General features: G+C 49.5%; 1 protein-coding gene across 2 annotated transcripts in view; it reads left to right on the top strand.

Moving 5' to 3' along the window:
* Cdc42bpb (CDC42 binding protein kinase beta) overlaps nucleotides 1-23,784 on the top strand; it is a 94,299-nt gene that overhangs the window by 42,497 nt on the left and 28,018 nt on the right. For both annotated transcript variants that reach the window (XM_052739056.1, XM_052739055.1), the window contains exons 3-13: nucleotides 274-357; nucleotides 3,463-3,558; nucleotides 7,161-7,309; nucleotides 12,381-12,474; nucleotides 14,684-14,884; nucleotides 16,817-17,065; nucleotides 17,903-17,982; nucleotides 20,388-20,554; nucleotides 20,638-20,757; nucleotides 21,991-22,124; nucleotides 22,559-22,801. In XM_052739056.1, the coding sequence (XP_052595016.1) occupies nucleotides 274-357; nucleotides 3,463-3,558; nucleotides 7,161-7,309; nucleotides 12,381-12,474; nucleotides 14,684-14,884; nucleotides 16,817-17,065; nucleotides 17,903-17,982; nucleotides 20,388-20,554; nucleotides 20,638-20,757; nucleotides 21,991-22,124; nucleotides 22,559-22,801 (1,617 nt within the window). The remainder of the gene's footprint in view (nucleotides 1-273; nucleotides 358-3,462; nucleotides 3,559-7,160; nucleotides 7,310-12,380; nucleotides 12,475-14,683; nucleotides 14,885-16,816; nucleotides 17,066-17,902; nucleotides 17,983-20,387; nucleotides 20,555-20,637; nucleotides 20,758-21,990; nucleotides 22,125-22,558; nucleotides 22,802-23,784) is intronic.

Here is a 23,784-nt window from a genome sequence, read left to right as displayed (position 1 = left end):
GGTTTGTTTTTACTGAAAATCTTCAAATGTTGCTCCGGTTCCCATTGCTTAGTACTGAAGTGTTTTTTTAACTGAGCCAGGTGGTCCCATCCAAGCTACAGTGAAAAGGCCAAGTTTTGTTGTTTAAAGGGCAAATCTTTCTTCATATAGAAGACTTCTCTTTTTTTGACTTCTCGTTTCTCAGAGTTCCCAGGCAGTTAGGATTGCCATTTAAATGTGCAAGGCTTTTGAACCATTAACTAAATTTTTGTTAAATTCAAATTTGCATTCTAGGTTGCTGTGGTCAAAATGAAGAGCACTGAACGAATTTATGCAATGAAAATTCTCAACAAATGGGAGATGCTAAAGCGAGCAGAGGTATGTGGAGTGTGTAATGAGTAAAAACGGTGTGTGTGAGAAGGGACTGACTGCACTGGCCCTTGCAGCCGCCTGAGACGCTTCAGACATTCACCATAGTCCTCTGCCACGTGCAAATGAAACCCTTTGTTGGGAGCCCACGTGGTGCAGATACTTTCACAGTCCCTTATTGAGGGTTGTAGACTGGAAGGATCAGAGTAAAGGGGCAGGGGTGGAAGGAGCTGCTTGGCCATCTTGACACACTTGCCCTTGGTTCCTGCATCCCCACACCCAGCCTCTGGTCTCAGCTCTGCTTTCCGCCCTCTCAGCCTTGCCCTTCCGTCCCTCGTGAGCGTCAAGTTGTCTTCCTCTTGGCTCCGCTCCGTCCATCATGCTCACTCCTCTTCCCTTCTTACTCTGCCAGGCTCCCTTGGCTCCCGTCTTTGCAGATCCTACCTCTGGCCAAGCCCCTTGCTTGCCCAGGGCAGTCTGGGCTTCAGTGGAGCTGCAGTGTATGGCCAGGCTCTGCCCTCTGCTATGGGATTTTTTTTTCTCTGTGTAGCTTTGCGCCTTTCCTGGATCTCGCTCTGTAGACCAGCTGGCCTTGAACTCACAAAGATCCTCCTGGCTCTGCCTCCCGAGTGCTGGGATTAAAGGCGTGCGCCACCACCGCCTGGCGGGATATCTTGATAGAGGTATACCTCCTTTTGGAAGACCCTTCTGTGGTTTCTGACTCTTGGCATCTTGCTGCTCATGCCTTTCTTGTCAGTTGCCCCGGACTTCTTACATGTTTTGCCATTGGTAGCTGCACCTTGGGCAGGTAATAATATGCAAAATCCTTAAGCAGAGGAGGGGGGAGAGGGGAGGGAGAGAAAGGGAGGGAGAGGGAGAGGGAGGAGAGGAGAGAGAGAAAAAGTTGTTTGGGGGAGAAAGGGTCTTGCTATGTAGCCCTGGCTAGTCTAGAACTCACTATCAGGCTGGCCTCTAACTCATAGAGATCTTCCTGCCTCTGCCTTCCAAGTGCTAGAATGAAAAGCATGTACCACCACCCCTGGCTATTACTAGGTCTTTCTTGAGCTTCAGATTTTGTGGACTGGGGTAGTGTTGACCAGCCAGCCTCCCACAGACACTTCATGCTCTTGATGTCTAAATTGTGTGTATGTCTCGTTCTCCTTGGTACCCATTTCCTGTTTCTGATGTAGCTCCACACATAAGACCTTGCCCTCTGTCATTGCTCAAGAAGTGAATGTGGGTTGACCAAGTTGTCACCATTTCTTGGTCATCTGGTAGCCCCATGACTGCCTTAGCCACCTGCATCACCAGCCTTGGAGTGGTACCCAGTGGCTTCCTTCCATTCTCTCTGCTTTCTGCTCTCACATAGTTTGTGTCTGTTGCTGTGATAAAACACTGACTAAAATCAGCTCAGAGAAGGGAGGGTTTGGTTGGCTATCATTTCCCTGTCACAGTCGTCGTTAAAGAAGTTCAGGTCAGGAACTGAATGGAGATGTGGAGGATCACTGCTCACTGGCTTGCTCTCCGTAGTTTGCTCAGCCTGCTTTCTTATAGAACTCAGGACCCCCTACCCAGCATTGGCACTGCCCGCAGTGAGACGGAGCCTCCACATCAATCATTAATCAAGAAAAGTCCCCACAGGTTTGTCTAGAGGCCTGTCTGATGGAGGCAGTTCCTCACTTGAGGGTCCTTCTTCCCAGATGACTCCAGCTGGTGTCAGGTTGACAAAAACACTTTGGCAAACAAGGGAATCACTGAAGCAGTCGAGGGGAAGCAGCAGCTGGTGCGCCATAAAGTGTGGGAGGCGGAAGGTGTGTGGTCTGCATCCAGCGCCATGGCGGAAGAGCTGATTGAAGAGTTCCTTCCTACAGCTGATTCCGTTTGATGGGTCACACAGCTTCAGTTGAACTAGCCACCCAGAAAAGGCTGAAATACTCACTCGTGTGTGTGTGTATATGTGTATACACACACTTGCTTTCTCAGCTTTCCTTTTTAACCATACAGGCCTGAAAGCCTTTTACCCGTGTGTCCTTGGCCCTCGGGGTTGACATGGGAGTGTCAGCTGTTTGTGATTGTTAATCAGAAGATTGAGTAAACAGTGTTTCAGATCAGGAAGAAGTGTGCAGTTGGGGTACTACGTGTGTCACTCACCCAGGGCACATGAAGAGGCTGTTAGTAAAGAGGTGTGAGGATGTGTTGTGGTGGATGGGGTGTGCAATTGAGAGCTGCTGCTGAATCCATGCATCACATCAGGGTGACCTTAAGGTGTGGGCCACAGAGAGTGTCATGGGGAAGGCATTGGTAGTCTCCGTGATCCTTGCCCTTGCCCAGGGCTCAGGAGAGGAAAAGTGCAGATATGTTCAGTTTCTTGCCTTCTGTAGAAGCCATTGGGGACAGAGGTGCGTTTGGTTCCAGGTGAGGTAAAAGATCCGGCTTTGGGCAGTCAGGAGGATTGGGGGTACTTACTGTATGCAGATCATGGTCACAACAGAGACTACTAATATTCAAGAATATGTTCTGTGGACAGTTCCCTAGATCAGTAGTTCAACCTGTAGGTCACAACCCCTTTGGGGTTGAATGACCCCTTGACAGGGGTCTCCTAAGACAATCAGAAAAAAACAGATATTTACATTACAATTCATAACAGTAGCAATGAAAATTTTATGGTTGGGGGTCAGCACAACATGAGGAACTGTATTAAGGGTCTCAACATCAGGAAGGTTGGGAACCAGTGCCCTAGATGGATGCCGACTGACTTGCGGGGTGGCTACCCACCAACCCCGCAGTTCCCCAGAGTTTTCTTGAGTGGGAGCAGCAGGAAATATTAATAGAAGGATTTAGAGTGTGGAGATAAACAGATAGAAAATAAAGGATAGCCTCGAGAGGGCCTGGAACCTATTCCAACGGGCCCTGACTGTCTCTGCCCCAGGGTATTTATAGAGACGCCAAGGGGTGGAGCAAAAGACCTCCTCCCCCAGCACAGCCAAGTGCAGACCATCTCAGACACCTGCACTCAGGCCCGTGGTCCAATCATCTTTATGCGGACCTGCTGGGTAAAGCCACGAGGAACCTGAAAACGGGCTCCCACGCTGACCATCCTCTCATCCCTCACAGACAGCATGTTTCCGAGAAGAGCGCGACGTGCTGGTGAACGGCGACTGTCAGTGGATCACTGCGCTGCACTATGCCTTTCAGGATGAGAACTACCTGGTAGGTCCAGGCGCTCGGCACAAACCCGCCAGGGACTCTTCCCTCACGGTTCTGGCTCTTCCTTGATGCCACTCAGGACGACAGTGTGGGACGGACATTGTTAAGTACATACTAGCCTACAAAAAACTGGGAGGCGGGGGATGTTTCAATTTAATAGCCCTCAGGTAGAATTTTTAACACTAGGTTCTCTCAAAGTTTGTACATCATTTTTCCCAAGCCATTAGTTTACTCTGTGACTTGGTTCTTAAAACATTTTAAATGGATAAAATTCTTTTTTGTTTTGTTGTTTCTCTTTCTGTTTTGAATTGTGTATAACCATGAGAAACTCAGCTTCAGTGGTAGCACACCTGTGGTCTCAGTAATATGAAGGCTAAGACAGCGGGTCAGGAGTCAGAGACAAGCAGAAACACATGGGGTGTTCCGGTGCCCTAGCTCGGTACTGCACAGCTCTTTCCTCCTTTGTCGTGTGAGGGGGACACTCGCCGCTCTGTGAGTCTCCAGAGGGCATGAGGACCTGGGCAGGTCTTCTGGGGTGTCTCGGTGCTGCCGGGTCACCTCTGTTGCCCTGAGCCTGTACTCTCTCAGTATTCCGTGAGTACTTTGGAAGTCCACCCGTGTGTGGATTTGAGTGTGGACAGCTCTGGAACACTCCTGGAGCGGCCAGCGTAGAAGTGATGGCCTTCAGGACTGCCTTGTTTGGATTCCATTCCGGGGGGACTCTGAGGACCACGGAGAAGCAGGGCCACGCTTACCTCCATCTGACCAGTGCTCTTGCCTCAGCAGTGGCTAAGCAGATGGGATTGCTCTTGTCCCCAGCCGGGAGCTGAGGCTCTTCTGTGTGACAGAACTCCCTCATCTGTTTGCCCTGTGAAGCTCCTTGATCAAGTGTCCATTTGCTTGCAAAAAATTTTTATTCATGTTAAAACCATCTCTTTCAAACAACAAAAATGCCTGAGATTTGAACCACTAGGATGTGGTAAATGGTATGTGTCGTATTGTTTACTTAGAGAGGTTTGTTTTGTCCCAGCAGAGGGCAGCTGGTGTCTGCCGGGTACCCCATGATACATTAGGCCATGGTCAGCCTTCTCAGTGACTCCATGATATAAGCCTTTGTGAATGCCATCTTTTTATAATTGGGTGTCCAGGGCACAGAGTGTATGGCTGTGTGCTCACAGTCCTTGTACAGATGACAGCAGCCATGCCAGGGTCCCTGCTCTGGTTTGCTGGGGCAGGTGGTTGATGTTGCTCAGTTCCTGACGATTGTTTCTGCCTGTGTGCTCAGGTGGCCCTCCAGAACTCTGGCTCTTCTAATAGGAGCTATTTGAGCGTCCTGGGGAATACTAGGCATCACGGGTCTGTTCAGTAGAATACAGTTGTGTTTTAAATTTCTTCTCTCAAATCAATAGTGCGATGCTGTGTGAAGTGTGAGACAGGCATTATCAGGGGTATTGTAAATTCACACACATCAGTTAGGAATCTCCAGGGAAGATGCCAGTCTTGGGGTACCTTCTAGGGTGTGCTATGGTGCATCAGTAGGCCTGCTGCCTGAGCCAGAGCCTAGAGGAATTGTTGGAATAGGACTGTATTGTTCTAAGGGAGAGGAGGAGACAGGGGAGCACTGCTAGATGCCCGCACTGGCTGAGACATGCCTCACCTGGGAGCATGCATGCCCCTGCTGCCCGGGTGCTGGTGGTAGGTGTTCGGATTTCTGTTGCAGATGTGTGGCATGAAGTCTCATCAAAGGAAGCCTGTTAACCACCAGCTGAAAGACTTAACTCTCAAGCCTGCATGACAAGCAGAGCTTACTCCCAACTAAGTTTCTTTGGGTCTGTCTGTTAAGTTCCTTTCCGTAGCTTGGTTTCAGGAAGCCGTCAGTCAGAATAACCCTGTTACAGCTGCAGTGTAGCTCTCTTTAGATTCCTGGATAGACAGGAGATCCTTGGAGTTCGGCTGTATATGGTGCTGATTCTAACCCTCTGTTCTCTTAAGGGTGCTGTTTCATTTCTCCTAGGTCCCCCCAGCCTCCAAAAATGTCCTTTAGCAGCTCCTGGCTCTCTTCCTCCAGGGTTTCTAGAGTGTCTACCCACCTTCCTCCACACACAGCACCTTGCCTGCCTGCCTGGCCTCGTCTCCGTGATCCCCGCCATAGCTGCTGAGCTCTTGCTACAGGCTCTAGCTTCCTCCTCCCTGTACCTAGACTCGGGTCTTGCTCCAGCTGCCACATTCATCTCTTCCCTCCTGGCCTCCGTACCCCCCCCCCCCCACACACACCCGTCCCTCTGGCCTTGACTCCAGCGCCCCATAGTCTGTGCTCAGTAGCTTCTGTGCTTGTTGTGGTCTTCCTTAGTAATAGGAACCCTGCTGAGCAAGGACATTTTCCATTTTCTACACTCCAGGCCTGGCCTCCCAAGGGTCCTAACGGGCTTAGTGTTGAGGCGGGGTCAGTGGCGCTCCGTGATGGAAACTGATACTTCAGTATCTGTCCACCAGGATGCTCTGTGCAGTAAAAGTTGAGCAGGGTGAGGGGTGGGAGACTTGCGGGGGCAGGAGTCTGCTCTAAAGATGCTGTTGGTTGGGAAGCAGGCTGAGGTGGCCTTCACAGGGTGGGGATACAGGAAGAAGGAAGGATTTGTAGAGGAGGGGATACCTGAGGGGAATTTTGGAAGCAGGGTGAGAGCTGTTGGTCACACTCTAAGGCAGGGGTGCTCTGGTTTGCTCACACCCAGTGGGTCACTCTTAGACAGTGGCTTGATGATCACTTTACTTTCATAGGGCAATGCATCCTCTGTCCTACTGAGATTGTGGGCCCTGAGTTGGGCATGAGAGGAGGGCTGTGTTGAGGACTGACATGTAACAGGCCTAGCTCAGGTAGCTGGAGGCACAGCAGAGTAGAGTTGTATCAGATCTCAATACTTGTTAAAGGGTGGTTTCCCTGGCTCAGTTAACCAGGCCATGGATATTCCTTACTATGGCAGTGACTTAAAACTTAGGTTGACATGGAGATGAGACTGCCTGATACACTGTGTGCCTGACACACTGGCCTCGGGGCTGTATGAGTGAAGGGAAGCACTTGGTTCACTAGCAGAAGACATTTCTCTCCGTAAAGCAGGAGCAGCCTGAGCTGCCTGTGGCTGAACATATGAGTGCCACCCTTCCTGCTTTGATGGCATTATCTTTTCAACAAGAGCTGCTGGTGTCTGTGATGTTAGATAGCCCCCTCTCGGTGTCCTCCTGTGACTCGAGGACCAACCCTGCAGGCTGGATGGTCTGTCTATGAACTGAGCTCCTGCTTCAGACCCGGCTCTTGACGGGCTTTCTCTGTGAGTGATGCCGTCAGCCCTTCTTCACTGACTAGCTGCATTGTTCCGTGAACTCTGTTCTCTGCCCTGTGTGCATTTGGACCGCAGCAGCACCACAGCGCATCAGGGTGTTTTCTGAGAGAGGAGATCACTGCATATGCCTGTAATCCTAGCACACTGCAGCCTGGGGCAGGAGGCCAGCCTGGGCTACTTGTCAGACCCAGCCTTGAGTCAAACAGCTTCCATGGTAGTCAGCTGTCAGGTTTGATGTTAAGAACTGTATTCTCTCTTTCTAACCTGTAGTACTTGGTTATGGATTACTATGTGGGCGGTGATTTGCTGACCCTGCTGAGTAAATTTGAAGACAAGCTTCCAGAAGACATGGCAAGGTTCTACATTGGCGAAATGGTGTTGGCCATTGATTCGATCCATCAGCTTCACTATGTGCACAGGTAACCACCTTTTCATGAATACTTTTATGAATACTACATTAAACATCAAAGTTCTCCTTTTAACTAGTTGTTCCTTGTCTCGGGCCACCTGAGGAATCCTGCAGGTGACAAGTCCTCCTGTCTGCTTTTCTGAGAACCTACTGTGAATCCCCATAGGCCATGTCATGAGCTCTGTACACCAGGAAGGAATGTTTTCTTTACTCTGCTCCATTCTTCTTCGGTCTTGCTCTCCTGGGCTTCTCCCTGGAGTGACTTGAGTGGAGAGGCGCTCTCTGGTCTCTGGAGTCCGAGCTGTGTTTTCTAAGCCTCTGGCTTCCTTTGGTTGGCCTCATTGTTTGCTGTGGTGGTTTCTTGAGAAGGGACTTGTGAGTGAACTGGATCACCCGTGGAGAGTGTCAAGCTGCCGGTAACTTCCTGGGGTTTTTGACATTGCAGCTCCTGTGTTTTCCTTCTCCACAGAGCTGCAGTTGTGGTGTTGATTTGTTCTTTGCTTTTTATGTTTCTGGGGATCCAGGGCCTTGTGTGAGCTGAGCATATACTGGTGCTGCACCCCACCCAGCTCGCCTTGGCTTGAAGCATTTGTCAAGGCCTCAGGCCTCTGTGAGGAGACTCCCTAAGGAGCAGAGCACCCACTGTGGAAAGAAGGACTTTTCCATTTCACAGAGTGCTGCCTCATTACCAGGGGATGCAGCAGGTCCCGGGGGTGGTATTGGCCCACTGGGGACCACAGGAGCTGCCCCGAGTACACAGTGCTCCCTGTAGCTCAGAGAGCTTCCATCAGTGCATTCCCCCCACGTGCTCTTCACTGGGGTATGCCTGCTTCTGTGGGTTATTGCAGTTCTTAGATTACGGTTCTTATTTTCACCGCTAGGGTTCAGACCTGAACTTCACATTCTACCACTGAGCTGCTCCACACACAGCCCTTTTGTCGTGAGACGGTTTGCACCTGTCACCCGGGCAGGCCTGGTACTTGTGGTCGTCCTGAGTAGCTGGGATCATAGGGGTGCATGCTATCAGGCCTGGCTATTGCAGTTCCGGTTTTCACTTTAAGATATTATTTTTATGTGTATGCATCTATGTGTGTGCCATGTGTGCATGCCATGTGTGTATGGAAGCCTGCAGAGGCCAGGTGCTGTGAGCTGCCCAGTGTGGGCTAGGAACCAAACTTGGGTCCTTTAGAAGAGCAGCAAGTGTTCTTAATCACTGAACCATCTCTCTAATGCCCAGTGCATGAGAGAGAGAGAGAGAGAGAGAGAGAGAGAGTGAGTCCCCATGTGTGTATAGTGGTGTATGGAGACTGGAGAATTAGTTCTCCCCTTGTACCCTTGTGTGGGTTCCGGGGATAGAACGCAGGTCATCAGGCTTGCACCCCCAAGCCATCACATTAGCCCTCTTTGGGTTCTTAACATTTACATTTTGTACTCTGTCTCTGTAATAGAACTTTGCCAGCTCCATAATACAGAGAGAAATAGCTTTGTATTTGTCACAGACTCTAGGGAAATTGTTTATTTATTTCACGTGCATTGGTGTTTTGCCTGCATGTATGTTGTGAAGGTGTCAGATCCCCTGGAACTGGAGTTACAGACAGTTGTGAGCTGCCATGTGGTGGGTACTGGGAATTGAACCTGGGTCCTCTGGAAAAGCAGCCAGTGCTCTTAACCACTGACCCATCTCTCCAGCCCCAATTAGGTTATATTTTAAATCGCTTATCCTTTCTCTTTTTTCTTTCTTTTCACTTTTTAAATTTTGTTTTTGTCAATGTGTGTATGTATATTCCTGCTTTTCTGTGTGTGACGTGTGTGCAGTGCCCATGGAGGCCAGAAGAGGGCATCACATCCTCAGGTTCTGGGGTCAGAAGTAACTGTGAGTTGCCTGGTGGGAGTGCCAGGAACCCAGCCTGAGCCATCTCTCCAGCCCTTGCTCATTTTTATTTATTTTTTTTTTGTTTTTTGTTTTTTGTTTTTTGCTTTTCAAGACATGGTTTCTCTGTGTAGCTTTGCGCCTTTCCTGGAACTCACTTGGTAGCCCAGGCTGGCCTCGAACTCAGAGATCCGCCTGGCTCTGCCTCCCGAGTGCTGGGATTAAAGGCGTGCGCCACCACCGCCCGGCTCTTGCTCATTTTTAATTGACCACACAGAAGTTCTGCTTTGTCATTTGACCTCTAGGAGTAAACATATATAATTCAGAAACTTGTATTCTCCTCAAACCAACTCAACTCAGATTGTATGTAGATGTAACACAGTAAGAGCTGATGCCGTCCAGTCTCAGGTAGGGGTGCTGTGAGGAAGTAGAGAACTTTATTTGGCCGTGTCAGAAGTGAGTCTCTTGGGCACGAACACAAATGGCACTGGTGAACTCAACAGCAGACCTCAAGCACAGGCCGCAGCTGGGCTCCTTTCTTCCTCCTCTATGGCTATGGGTCATGACCCGTTGGGTGGCCAAATGACCCTTTCACAGGGGTCGTCTATCAGATATCCTGCATATCAGATATTTACATTACTATTCATAACAGTAGCAATATTACAGTTTTGAAGTAGCAATGAAATAATCTTATGGTTGGGGAGATCACAACATGAGGAACTGTATTGAAGGGTCACAGCATCAGGAAGATTGAGAACCGCTGCTCTGTGGACTATGACAGCTCTGTGCACTGCCCCCTTCCTCACAGCTGCTGCCTGGCACTCAGGGAAACAGTGACAAAATCAGGACCCAGAAGCACCCAGGCCCACGTGTGCGGCCCCTTCCTAAGTGTCAGCCGCTAGGGACCTGAAAAGACAGACAGTGACAGGGTCACAGAGGATTACAGTGAGAACAGTGTGGATGCCCAGAGAACATGTTACACAGGCACGTGGACGCAGATGAGCTGCAAGTTAGTAAGCAGGTATCCAAAGGGTAAAAGCAGCCTAGGGGAAACTGAGGCGAGGGAGGGCAGAAGCAGAGTGGAGGGTAAAGCGGAAGCGGCTCACTGAAGGTGCTGGCCAGGCGTCCTTGGGCAGCTGCCTGGTGCCACCCGACGATGGAAGCTCATCCCGGGTGCGCTCGGCACCCATTCTGCTGTGGGACTGGGATTGTGTCGACTGTCGTTCATAGGAAAGGAAAGGCTTTCAGAATACTGGGGCCTTTATCAGAATAGTTTCATCTTTTTACTGCCAGTGAACGGGAATTTGGTCTGTAGATCGGTAGGTAACCCCACACAGCTAAGGAGAGGGGGCAGCAGGCAGTGACTGACAGTCCCCTCCTGGAGCAGAGAGGGACATTCATGTCAGCAGGTACTGTACAGGATGTAATGCTGGGTCCTAGCCAAGACATCCCTAAACCATCGCCATAGTTATTCATCTACATCTGTGTGTGTGTGTGTTGGTACAAATGTGGCTCATGCGCGTATGGGGGTTAGAGGGCAAATTGCAGGCATCATTTCTCTATCATGAAGGTCCCAGGGATCAAACTTAGGTGCTCTGGCTTGATGGCCATTACATTTACCCATGGAGCCATCTCTCTGGCTCCTGGGTTCTTAATAAGTTAATCTAAGTAGCTGTATGTGGCAACAGACTACTATATTAGATAAAGGAGCCTTGGGAATAGAAATTAGCTTGTTTTTAATTATATATCGTGAGCCATACTATATATAAATTGTTTGTTTTGAGGTGATGGCCTGGAACTCGGGATCCCTTTGCTACAGCCTCCCTAACCCTGAGCTTACAATTCTGTGGCATGTTCTATTTCAGTGGAGTTGTGTTTTATTATCTGGTTCCCTTGTGTCTGTGGGGCCTCTGCTGGCTCCCACCTCCGTCTTCAGCTCCTCTGTTGACTTGTTGTCTGGGTTCCTTCCCTCTGCCGTTAGGTTTGGTCTAAACTCACTCTCTTAAGCATTTGTCATTAGTCTTCATTTGAGGTTACAGTTTATCTCCTTCTGGTTCTCCTTTAGTTAAATCCGTTCCTCATTTCTTCCTGGTTTTGTTTTTGTCTAGTGTTTTTTCCGCTGTGGCATTTGGTTCCCTGCTGTTCCCTTTCTTTATGTCACATTCCCCCCCCCCTCCCTTTCTCTTCCCATCTTTACTAGTCTGACATTGTAGCTCAGGCTGACCTTGAACTCACAATACTCCAGCTTTGCCTTTCTGAGCGTGCTACACCTGACCTTTCTCTTTCCCCTTTAGTGTCTGTGTGAGGGTGTTTATTTCAGGTTCCGTGTTGTGTTAGTTTTCTCCTGCTGTTTGTCTTCTGGTTTTGTGGCAGAATCCCTGTTGCGCTGCAGGGCTCCCCCGTGTGGCTGCATCGCAGTCTGCACACATGCTTCTGCCGCGGATGCGGAACATGTTTTTGTTCTGTGTGGTGCTGCTGGAAACAGACTTGAGCATGACTTTGGTGGACATCTTTTCTTGCTTTCAGAATAGTTTGTAATGATTTTATTCTCAGGACTGTGAATATGCTTCAGCCCAGCATTTGGGCATAGAGAAGGCAGTTGACAGCATGGACTCTGGGCGGCTCTGGGCTGTGTGACTGCCATTTGCTGTGGTAGCTGGCTCTGTATAGGCTGCCCAGCTTCGATGTGCAGAGTAGATTGTTAGCCTGCAAACAGTCGGCCCCACCTCTTCCCTGGCTCCATTACTTCTACTGAAGATCCTCGTGGCAGCTACTTCATGCTGCAGTCCCTCGATCTCCTTTTGTATTTCACTCTCCACAGACCACAGTGTGGTGCCCTCTGAGGCAGCACTGCATTCGCTGTTGGGATGTCTCTCTTTTTTTTTTTTTTTAAAGAGAGTGCGAGCGCACACACAGGCTAGAAGAGAGTGTCGGATCCCTGAGCTGGAGTTGCAGGCATTTGTGGAACCCCTGGCTGTTATGAGGTTGCTGGGATCCAGAGATTGCATAGCGAGCACCCTGACCTGGGAACTGTCTTCCTAACTCTTCAGTGGTGGTTCCTGTGGCCGAGGAGCCTCCTCAGGAGGCGGCAGGGAACCTTGGCAGGAGCAGGAGTTGCAGTGCTGCTGGGAGGGGTGGCTCCTCTCGGGGTGACTGGGGTCCCCGTGAGCCCGCGGGGACAGTTAACTTACCCTGCCTATCTCACCAACAGAGACATTAAGCCTGACAATGTCCTTTTGGACGTGAACGGTCATATCCGCCTGGCTGACTTTGGATCATGTTTGAAGATGAATGATGACGGAACTGTAGGTATTATTTTGTTGAAGATCACCATTTGCTTTTGAGTTTGACTTGTAGTTAAAAGGGAGTTAAATGTTTAGTTTGACATAAAATTAAGAAAACCAAGTTTTTTAATGTAAATTAAGAAAATTTGTTTAGGAGATAATTGAAAATTTCTATTTGGAGAATTTTTAAAGTTTGAAAATCATACGTGTATGTGCATGCTATGTGCAGATGTGTATGTATGAGTGTACAGGTGTGCATGCATGTGTACACATGTGTCGGCCGGAAGACAGCCCTGGGTGTCATTCCTCAGAAGCTACCCACCTTTTCTTTTGGAGACGGAGTCCCTCAATGGCCTAGAACTCTCAGAGTGGGCTCTGTTGGCTGGCCAGTGGGCCACCTGTCCTCCCTCCCCAGCACCAGGGTTACAATGGCGTGCCACCATGGGCCACCCCACCCCCACTGCCCAGCTTCTTTTAACAATGTGGGTTATGACAATAGAGCCCAAGATTCTCATTCTTGTAAGAAAAGCAGTTTACCTACTGGACTGTCTTCCAGCCCTTCTCTTTTGTTTTTGTGTTGACATATGGGTGCCACTGGGGATTTGTCGGGTTCCTCAGACCCCTGGGTGACTGAGCATGCCACACTGCAGCAAGTGAGGCCGGCCCCTTCCTCCTCTGAAAAGCCCTATCTATCTGGGAGGGCCGGCTCCCTCTGCTCCAGGTAGCTTTCTGCCAGGTGAGCTTTCTCTTGTTGTTATTGCTGGCCTAAAAACTGGCTCCCTTGTACAGAATGCTGTGAGCCCAGCTGTGGGACAGGAGGGTGCCTGGCTCAGCTGGTACCTCAGGTCAGATCAATACTGCAGCTAAGTGGCCTATGGGTAGTTGGTCTGTCTTACCTCAGTGGTCAGTTCCCCGAAATGTTACTACACTGTGTCATTGTATTCTTTCCTGTGACCTCAGCAGCCCCTGCAGTCACATACAGGAGGCTCTGCTCCTTTAAATCCTACACCTAAGTGTGATGCCAGATATTCCAAAAATGAGTGGCCCAGACATTTCCTACCAGTGTTTTTTCAAGTATCTAAGTGCAGACACCAGCTGACCATGCCACACAGGCCATGGGGCTCCAGCTGACCATGCGCATGGACCATGCACAGGACATGCAGCTCCAGCTGACCATGCTGCACAGACTGTGGAGCTGTTCACACACTCCTCCACTGCCCTGTGGTTTTTTGGTTTTTTGTTGTTGTTTTAACCCCCACATTGACTTGTTGGTAGGTTGGTGCTGTGGTCAAATCTACTCTTCTGGTAATGAGAGAACAGTGTCCTTGGGCACATTGGCAGTGTCACCCTGCCACAGTGGACATATTCTTACCGTCACCACCCTTGCTGCTTGCAGTGACTGCAGGCTGTATATGACCTGCTGTGATGACTCCCTGCTGTCTGTCCACTCTGAGTAGCATGTCTTACCCGGCTCACCCGGGGCACTGCTTGTCCCTGCGATGTTCTTTCCAAAGGAGACCCTAGAGAGTCTGGTCTCTTCTTAGATGGGCTCAGGACCACTGCCCCATTTCTGCCTAAGTCTCAGTCTTAGAGGCTCAGCCACTGCGGTGGCCACAGCCCTGCTCTTGTCCCATCTGCTTATCTAACCCTGTCTTGCTTTCCTGTGATGATTAGCCCTCACTGAAAGCAGAGTTCCTCTGCTTCAGGCCTCTGTCTGCCGATGTGGATATTAGGGAACTGCTCTCTCTCTTTGGGGTAGTTACCACCTTCTCAGGCCCCTGAGCAGAGACTCTCTTGGGAACTGGTTCGTGCTGGGCCAACTTGCCTGTTTTCCTTCTAGACACTCAGGGTGGGCTGTGCTAGGAAGCTACAGCCCCTGAGGGCTTGTGAGAAGCCAGCATATGCTTTTCCTAAGGCTCTATGTTAAACAGGAAAGTCGAGGGCTGGCCTGGTCGTGTGGCCCTAGACCACCCTGGGAGCATGGACAGCAGGTGTGGAGTTGCTGCCTCTGGGGTCTCAGGCCCACTGGGAACTTCACAAAGTCTGAGTGCTACAAGAGTACTTGTGTATGTTGAGTTTTGAATACCTGCTCTCTGAATCCTGATCACTCACTGCTTTTATTTTATGATTGTTTTGTTTTCTGTAGCTGCTAGATTCTAAGGAAGGTGGGTAGAAATCTGTCATTAGTGATGCGCTTGGGTTTCCCTTCATTGCCCCTTCTCCCTCCAAGGTTCAGTCTTCTGTGGCTGTGGGCACGCCTGACTACATCTCACCAGAGATCCTGCAGGCCATGGAGGATGGCATGGGCAAATACGGACCTGAGTGTGACTGGTGGTCGCTGGGCGTCTGCATGTATGAGATGCTGTATGGAGAAACGCCATTTTATGCAGAGTCACTGGTGGAGACCTACGGGAAGATCATGAACCATGAGGTGAGATGCTGTATGCTCTTCTAGTGCTTGTACAGGCTGGTGTGGGGGGACGGGGGGTGGAGGCTAATGGTGTTGAGGCCAGATGGGGTAGGGGGACAGGGAGAGGTGGGCAGGCGTTTGTGACATCATCAACAGAGGACGGTGCCACTGCGCACATGAGACAGCAAGGAAGGGATGCTGGAAAGATGGCTCCTGTGTCCCTGACGGTGCCCATGTTCACTGACCTCAGGCTCCCTATAGGAGAAGCAGGCTTGTGTGGAACAGCCCATGTGTTCATTTAACTGTCGAGTGTGAAGAGCCTAGAGTGATGTTGGGAGGTCCAGGTTGTTGACACTGGGACTTTAGATGACGCCTGAGACACAGTCAGTCCTGAGTGAGCTTGCCTTCGTGTAGGGCATCCTCACTCCTTTTTTCCCTTGTCAGGCTTTTTATTTTTCTCTCTTATTTTGTTTCCCTGTTTTCTCCGTCCTCACCTCTGCCCCACAGTACACACTTGATTAAACACAGGACTTCACACATGCGCGGTCGCCCCTACCACAGAGCCAGTCACCCAGCCCTGTAGATTGTGGGGTAGGATTCCTTTCTCCTGCCTGCTCTAGTACAAACATGCCCTGGCATGTATGTGTGTGTGTGCCTACATACATCCCAGAAAACTGAGTTGTATGTAGTTAACCTGTATTTCAGCCAGTCTCCCATTAATTGCTCATGTTGGGAGCAGATTGACATTAAAAACAGTAAATTGCTTTATATTTCACTCCAAATCAAAGTAAAAACTATACTTAGAATATTTTCAGGATGGGGAGACAGCTCCATCAATAAAGTGTTTGCTGTGCAGTCTTGCATACCTGATTTGAAGCCCCAGAACCCAAGTAAAAGACAGGTGTGGCGGTGCACAGCTGTAGCCCCATGGAGAGAATGGCACCCTGGAGCCAGCCTGTCCAGACAGATCAGTGCGGTCTAAGTTCTGTAAGAGACTGTCTCGAAAAATAAGTAAATAAATAAAGGTGGAAGGTAATTGAGGGGAGGCTCCAGTGTGGACCTTTGGTGTACATACGCACACACGCACACACAACTCCACAAAATGAGGTAGATTTTTAACTTGTAAATAAGTGCTTCCTAGAAAGACTTCATACAGTGCATACTCACCTCAAGTAGATGGCAGCTCAGTGATCAGCCCTGCAGTGTGCTTCATGTATGAATGAATGGGTTTCTGTTCATGTTTTGGTATTTTTTTTCTGTAACACATGGGTACATGTTTCTCATTGTTGGTGTCTGTTCTATCCTTTCTAAACAAACCCCTTCCGTAGGAATTCAGCTGAACACTTGTTCTCTTGGTCAGAGTGCAGATGTGAGGTGTTAGGAGTTTTCATCTGTTCTTTGTTCCTGACAGTTAAGGAGTGTGTGGTTTGTAGTTTTCCTGCATCATGAAGTGTAGATACTGGAGGCCGCTTTCTTTTAAGAGTCAGTGTTGGCCTAGCACTGAGAGGGCTGTGCTGCACGTCTCCCCCAGCACACATGTCTGTGTTCTCTGCTGTTTGGAGAGGCAGAAACCTGGTCTGTCTTTGCCATTTGTGGGCAGTAGTTAACAAGTCAGCTCCCATTGTTTGTTTATTTTAATGAATTCACTTATGTATGTGGGTGCATGTGCCACAGCACATGTTGCAGCCCGAGGACAGCTCTGGAGCTCTCTCCTCCCTTCACACGGGTTCTAGGGATCAAACTCCGTTTTCGAGGCTGCAAGGCTAGCAAGTGCTTTTACCTGTGGAGCCACCTCACAGGCCCAAGGGAATCATTTCCTTGTTTGCCTTTGTGGAAATGAAATTCCCTAGCTTCGGATGACGTTTGGTTAATTGTAAAGAAAGGATTATTTCCTGTACTGTCTGCACATTTCAGGTTTTCCTGACTGTCCTCTGGCTGTCCCTTCCTCCCCAGGAGCGGTTTCAGTTCCCGTCCCATGTCACCGACGTCTCTGAAGAAGCAAAGGACCTTATTCAGAGGCTGATATGCAGTAGAGAACGACGGCTCGGGCAGAACGGAATAGAGGACTTTAAAAAACATGCATTCTTTGAAGGTCTAAATTGGGAAAATATACGAAACCTAGAAGCACCGTACATTCCTGACGTGAGCAGTCCTTCTGACACATCCAACTTCGACGTGGATGACGATGTGCTGAGAAACACAGTGAGTGCCCAGGCCGAGTCTCTCTGGGCTGCTTCACGGTGGGGCTGAGTGTCAGGCCACCATTTGCCTAACAAGTCAGTAAGTGGCAGAATTGTAATCTTTGGAAATCTTTGACAACTGAGCTGGAGAGATGGCTCAGCAGTCAAGATTACCTGGTGCTCGTCCAGAGGACCCAGAGTCTGGTCCCAGCATCCACATCAGGCAGCCCATGACTGTCTGCCACTCCAACTCTAGGGGGCCCAACACCTTCCTCTGGTCTCTGCAGGCACCTGCATACATGTGCCATAGACACAGACACACACATAAAAGAGGAATTAAAGTAGCTGGGGGGAAGCACACACCTTTAATTCCAGCACTCTTTGGCAGGAGGGGCAAGTAGATAATTCTTTGAGTTCAAGGCCAGCTAGTCTACATATTGAGTTCCAGGCCTGCCCAACGTAAGACCCTGTCTAAAAACAAAATTGTTTTTTAATTTGACAATTATTTTAAAGTCTTCAGCTTGGTCCTTAGTGTCCCTTTTGAAAGATGATGGATGACTCTTGTGACAAAAATTGTGCTCTTGTTACGGCACACATCTGAAATACTTTGGCTTTTATTTTTCCTGTATTCTGTACCTTTCTATGCAGTGTTGATTCATTATTGTGTGACAGCTTCGTTGTACCATGGCTACTTTGTGTATATAAAGGAAGCCTGGCCTATAGGCCTCTCCCTGGTGAGCCCTCTTGCCAGCCCACATTAATTAAATCATAGGGGCTTTGAGCTGCTTTTGTGACACGCGTTGTGTTGCTTATTGAAGGGAGATGTATTTCATTTGTGTTCACGTGTGTTCTCCTGCAGGAAATATTACCTCCTGGCTCTCACACAGGCTTCTCTGGATTGCATTTGCCATTCATCGGTTTTACGTTCACAACAGAAAGGTATGGCTGGGTTGATGCCACCCATCACTCTTCACTAAGGGCAGGCACAGCCTGAGTGGGCTCTCAAGTGTCTGTTCATGCCCTAAGGGCTGAGAGGATGTCTCTCAAGAGAGAGAGATGCAGAGAGGCTTTTGTCCTCTATTGATTCTTATAGGTATATATCAGCACTAGCTGGCTTTTTCTGTAAAGGGAGAATTAGTAAATGTAGTCATGTCACAATGTTTTAGTCAACAACAGACCACATACACAATGGTGGTCTGAAATATTCCCACTGACAATGATGCCAATGTCTGCCATTTGTGGTGATGTATTACCATTGTAAATACATATGTTCAGTGGTCATACTTGGCACTGATAACAGGTAACTCAGCTCACAGCTACAGCACACTCTGTTGTGTTGTGTAGTATACTTATTTTGTGGAGAAGGCTCACTGCACAGCATCCCACCATGCCAGCAACAGCTTAGGTCACGTGTGTGCTCTGCAGTTCTGATGCATCTCTTCGTCCTGCACATGATTTGCTCTCAGGTTGTGTAAATACACTTCAGGCTGTTGGCACAAGATCACCTAATAGCACTTGCCAGAATGTGTCCCTGTCATTACACGATGGATGACTGTAGTGCTCATCTTCTGTTCTCTGTTACACGTTTTTTTCTTCTCCAACTCCTTAAATGTATAAAAACTGAGGCTGGAGAGATACGTCGGCAGTTAGGAGCCTGGCTGCTCTTCCCGAGGACTGGGGTTCCATTACCAGCACCCACAGGGCAGCTCACAACCGGCTCTAACTCCCGTCCCAGGGGTTTTGATGCCCTCTTCTGGTCCCCTTGGGCACTGCAAGGATGTGCACAGGCATACATACAAGCAAAACATTCATACACATACAGTAAAATGGAAAAATGGGAAAACTGGAAATGTAGCTCAATGGCAGTGCTTGGCCAGCATGCATGAGGCCCTGGGTTCTATCCCTGTTGTGGAGGATGGGGAGAAAGGATGGGGAGTAGTGACATGTAGAAAACTTCCTGAGGCTCACAGAAGGTACAGGATTTGGCCCACAGGCAGTAGTTGGTTGGCTCCTGTTTATAGGCTATCAGCTGGGAGGATTGAGTCTAGTGAAAGCCAGTGGCGGCCACAGCCGTTTCCGCTCACACTCGGTCAAGAAGTCTTCAGCACACACTGCTCGCTCGCTTTGTCAGTGCTGCAGCCCCAGTTCCTAGTTCCCGTCCGTGGAGCTGGAATTCTGTCCCTCCTGTGGTGTGAATTTGGTGTTTCCAACAACATCCACCCCGTGTGGCCTTGGCCAGTGGCATCACATTGGTGTTGGCGTCTGTCATGTCTGTCCCCAGTGAGCCTGTCTCTTGGCAAAGTTGTATGGTTGAGGATGTTCTGCCTCAGTTTTAGAAAGCAGCTGAGGTCCAAGAAGAAAGGACGGGGAGGTGAGAGTGAGGCGTGTCCTCTACCTGAGGGGAGTTACAGGACTGGAGTCCTGGGACCTTCTAGGCCCACTCTGGCGGTGGTGTGGTTATTCTGGAAGGGCACCTCTGCTCAGGCTGGTAGGGAGTCTGGGGATGTGGCATGTGGATCTCCTGTCTCCGATGCCACAGTGACTGCTGACACCTCGTCACAGAAGAGTTCCAGGTGTTTTCAGTGACTCGGTGCCCTGAGTGCGTTCCAACTCATGGATGCTAGTCACACTTGTGAGTCCCAGGCCTGCCTGTCAAGACACAGTGTGTAAGGATGGGCTTAGAACTCTCCTTTTGTGGTGGGCTGTCTTCAGAACTGCTGGTTGACTTACAGTCTGTAACAGAAGAGGATGTGCCTGGTGCCCGCTATCAGGTTCATTATAGGAATGAGACAAGCTAAGCAGACCTGAGAGCCTCGTGCAGCAGTCCAAAGCTGAGTCTGCTGAATGGCAGACTGTCCTTGGCTTCCATGTGAGCAGGGGAGGGAGCTCACATACATGAGTATGGTTATGAGTCATCTGATCCTTCACAGCTAAGCCTCTTGGCCAGAGCACTGCCATGTGCTATTTAGTCTCCAAGGCAAGAAGATAAGCCCTAAACATTAGCCTGGCACAGCTGTTAAGAGGCAGAACCGGTGAGCCTTTGACCACTTCCCAGTGGGCCATGCTTCCCTGTCAGCCCCACTCATTAGGCAAATGCCTTAGTTTTGCCTTTCCACTTGAATGTGAGCACTGATTTCCAAGTGAGCATCTGTCCCTCCTGTGTCCTGTCTGGCCCCCACTCCCTGCCCAGTCCTCTGTAGTAAGGAGGCTCTTGTCTGACTCTGGCTCCATCCACAATAAGGTCTTTTCCCAGGTGTTTTGTGTGCCACTCTGAAAAGACTCTGAATGCTAATGAAATTGCCGTGGGCGCTCAGTAGGTCAGAAGCCCGTCCTTCTGTTCGCAGCTGTTTCTCTGACCGAGGCTCTCTGAAGAGCATGATGCAGTCCAACACGTTGACCAGAGATGAGGACGTGCAGCGTGATCTGGAGAACAGCTTGCAGGTGGAGGCTTACGAGCGAAGAATACGAAGACTGGAGCAGGAGAAGCTAGAGCTGAGCCGGAAACTGCAGGGTGAGTGGCCGGAGTGGCCTGATGTGGGCGAGGGTCCTGCCTGCACACATGGCTGGCCACTCCCAATGCTGTGTCTCCCTTAGAGTCCACCCAGACTGTGCAGTCCCTTCATGGCTCCACACGGGCCCTGGGCAACTCAAACCGAGACAAAGAAATCAAGAGGCTGAATGAAGAAATTGAACGTTTGAAGAACAAAATGGCAGGTAAGTGCTAGTCTACCTGGTTGCCCCTGGATCTTCATTCTTGAATGTGAGTTTCTGTTTCCAGAATCCTTTTCCTTAAGGTGCAAAAAGTAGGGACAGGCTAAAGCTGTGCAAGCTCACATGGAGTTGTGGCGCATTGTCTGTATTTGACGTCGTTTTCCTGCCTCACTTGTTCCGATGATGTAGTATTCTCATAAACTCTTGCTTTTCCCTTGTGCTTGACTTGCCTGGATGTTGCCTCAGAATTATAGGGGTTCGACCCCCCCCACCTCCACTTTCTTTCATTTTTTTTGTTAGGAGTATTTATCTTATGCATATGAATGTTTTGCCCACGGTCTCTGCGTGTGTACTGTGTGTATGTGTGCTGTGCGTGTGCCTGGTACCTGTGGAGGCCAGAAGAGGCTGTCAGATTCCCTGGAACTGGAATTCCCAGTAGTTGTAGGCTGCCATGTGGTGCTAAGAACCGGAACCAAAACCAAACGAGGTCCTCTGCAAGAGCAGCAAATGCTCTTAACTGCTGGGTTGTCTCTGTAGCACCGTCCACGTTCTGTTACAGTCTTGGTCGTCGGAACTTCCGAGGACTCGGATCACTTCTGAACTATAGCCCTTAGCCACAGGTGGCAGGCTCTTCAGCAGCCCCCATCTCCAGGTTACATGTGGAGTCTGTCCTCTCCGTTTCCGATCAGACCCCACCATGCTGATTAGAAACAAAGGTTTGCACTGACTCTCTTATTCACCAGATCACCTTTATTGCCTTCCACCCTGAGAAAGGGCCAGCACTCTGCTGGATGACAGAGAGGGATTGAGGCAAGTCTTTGAAGCGAGAGACTCCAGCATGAAAAATAAGCAGAGTACAAGTGTTTAGGGTAACACCAGGAAGCCTCCTGTGTGTGCGTGTGTGACACTGTGGGGAGACACGGCTTCTGAATGAAGACGTTGTGAGGCTGATGAGATGGTGCAGTGGGTGCTGTGGCCAGCGGCGCCACAAAACCTGACAATTAACGTTCAGTCCCTGTTGCCCACAGGCTGGCCTCTGCCCTCCACACCCTCACGGTGGCATGCACATGGGCACACACTACACAGACATACATGTGAAATAAGTAAATGGAAACTAGTGAAAACAGTCGAAGAGAAAGACTTACCTGTGAATTGCCAGATAATTTCGAGTCAGTAAGTCAGCTAACGTAAAATCACTGTGCACAAAGGAACACAAGGCATTTCTCTTCTGTGCAGATTCAAACAGGCTTGAACGACAGCTTGAGGACACAGTGACACTTCGCCAGGAGCATGAGGACTCCACACACCGGCTGAAAGGCCTGGAGAAGCAGTACCGCATGGTTCGTCAGGAGAAAGAGGAATTGCACAAGGTAGCACAGCCTGTCTGTGTGGGAGGGCTGTGCGTGTGAGGAGGCCTGCACTCGTGAGGCGGCCTGTGTGCGTGTGAGGAGGGCTGTGTGCGCGTGTGAGGAGGGCTGTGTGCGTGTGAGGCGGCCTGTGTGCGTGTGAGGCGGCCTGTGTGCGTGTGAGGAGGGCTGTGTGCGTGTGAGGATGTTCTAGTTCTCCCTTCCCTTTCCTTTCCTATGTGCAGCCTGCAGGAAGCACACTGGCTCAGGTGCTGAGCACGCACATCACCAAGTCCCCACTCCACGTAGGGCGGCCTGTCCCCAGGAGCACTTTCCAAAACCTGGCTATAATCTGAGCAGCATTTGAATCACTTTTCACCTTAATATGACAAAACAGCTTCTGCTTTTCCAGGTCTTTGTTAAGCAAATGTAAAACCTACAGAATTCTTTTCGTTCAGCAATTGGTTGAAGCCTCAGAGCGATTGAAATCCCAGACCAAGGAACTCAAAGATGCCCATCAGCAGCGAAAGCGGGCCCTGCAGGAGTTTTCAGAGCTCAATGAGCGCATGGCAGAGCTCAGGTCCCAGAAGCAGAAGGTGTCCCGTCAGCTCCGGGACAAAGAGGAAGAGATGGAGGTGGCCATGCAGAAGATCGACTCCATGCGGCAGGATATCCGCAAATCCGAGAAGTACAGGAAAGAGGTACCTTTGTCTTCGTTTTTTTTACCTGTTGAGGGTGAGTTCGGACGCACCTGTCCCGCAGCCACTTAGAAATAACCATTCAGAGGCTTATATTAATTGCATACTGTTCGGCCTATGGCGCAGGCTTCTTGCTAGCTAGCTCTTAAATCTTAAATTAACCCATTTCTATTAATCTGTGTATCACCATATGTTGGTGGCTCATGGGTACTTTCACATCTTGCTTCTTGGGTGGCTCACTGACGTCCCTCCACTCCACCCTCTTCTCCTGTATCTCTCTTGGATTTCCCTCCTGGCTCTATTCTGCCTTGCTATAGGTCAAAGCAGCTTCTTTATTTATCAACCAATAAGAGCAACACATATTCACAGCATACAGAATGACATCCCACAGCAAACCTGAGAATGGACATACAGACAACACGCATGGTTCTTAGCTAATTGTCACCTGTCAAAGCTGGATTATGGGCATGTCGGTTTTTCTCTCCTTTGAGGATGTTTGAATTTTTCTTCTAAAAATTGAATTGTAAGTAAAAATTTTTTTAAGATAGAAGAACACCACTTTATTAGGTGGTGTTTGGTCAAGAGGGATCAGAGTTTATTCTCTGAGCAAATGAAAGGCATTCAAATTCTACATTTGGGGCTGGAGAGATAGCTCAGCGGTTAAGAGCACTGGCTGCTCTTCCAGAGGACCTGGGTTCAATCCCCGGTACCCACGTGGCAGCTCACAACTGTCTCTAACTCCAGTTTCAGGGGATCCGACATGCTCACACAGAGTATATACAGGCAAAATACCTTTGCACATTAAATAAATAAATACCTTTTTAAAAATTTGGGGGAAAAAAGTACATTATTTTCCTTTTTCTTTTCTTTTTGTTTTTTTCTCTCATACATTACATCCTGAACACAGCTGGGCGGTGGTGGCGCACGCCTTTAATCCCAGCACTCGGGAGGCAGAGCCAGGTGGATCTCTGTGAGTTCGAGGCCAG

Source organism: Peromyscus californicus, unplaced genomic scaffold (assembly GCF_007827085.1).
Source record: "Peromyscus californicus insignis strain IS unplaced genomic scaffold, ASM782708v3 Scaffold_15__1_contigs__length_86483966, whole genome shotgun sequence".
Classification (NCBI taxonomy): Eukaryota; Metazoa; Chordata; class Mammalia; order Rodentia; family Cricetidae; genus Peromyscus; species Peromyscus californicus.
Note: the sequence above shows the minus strand (reverse complement) of the source record. Positions and strands in the feature narration are given on the sequence as shown.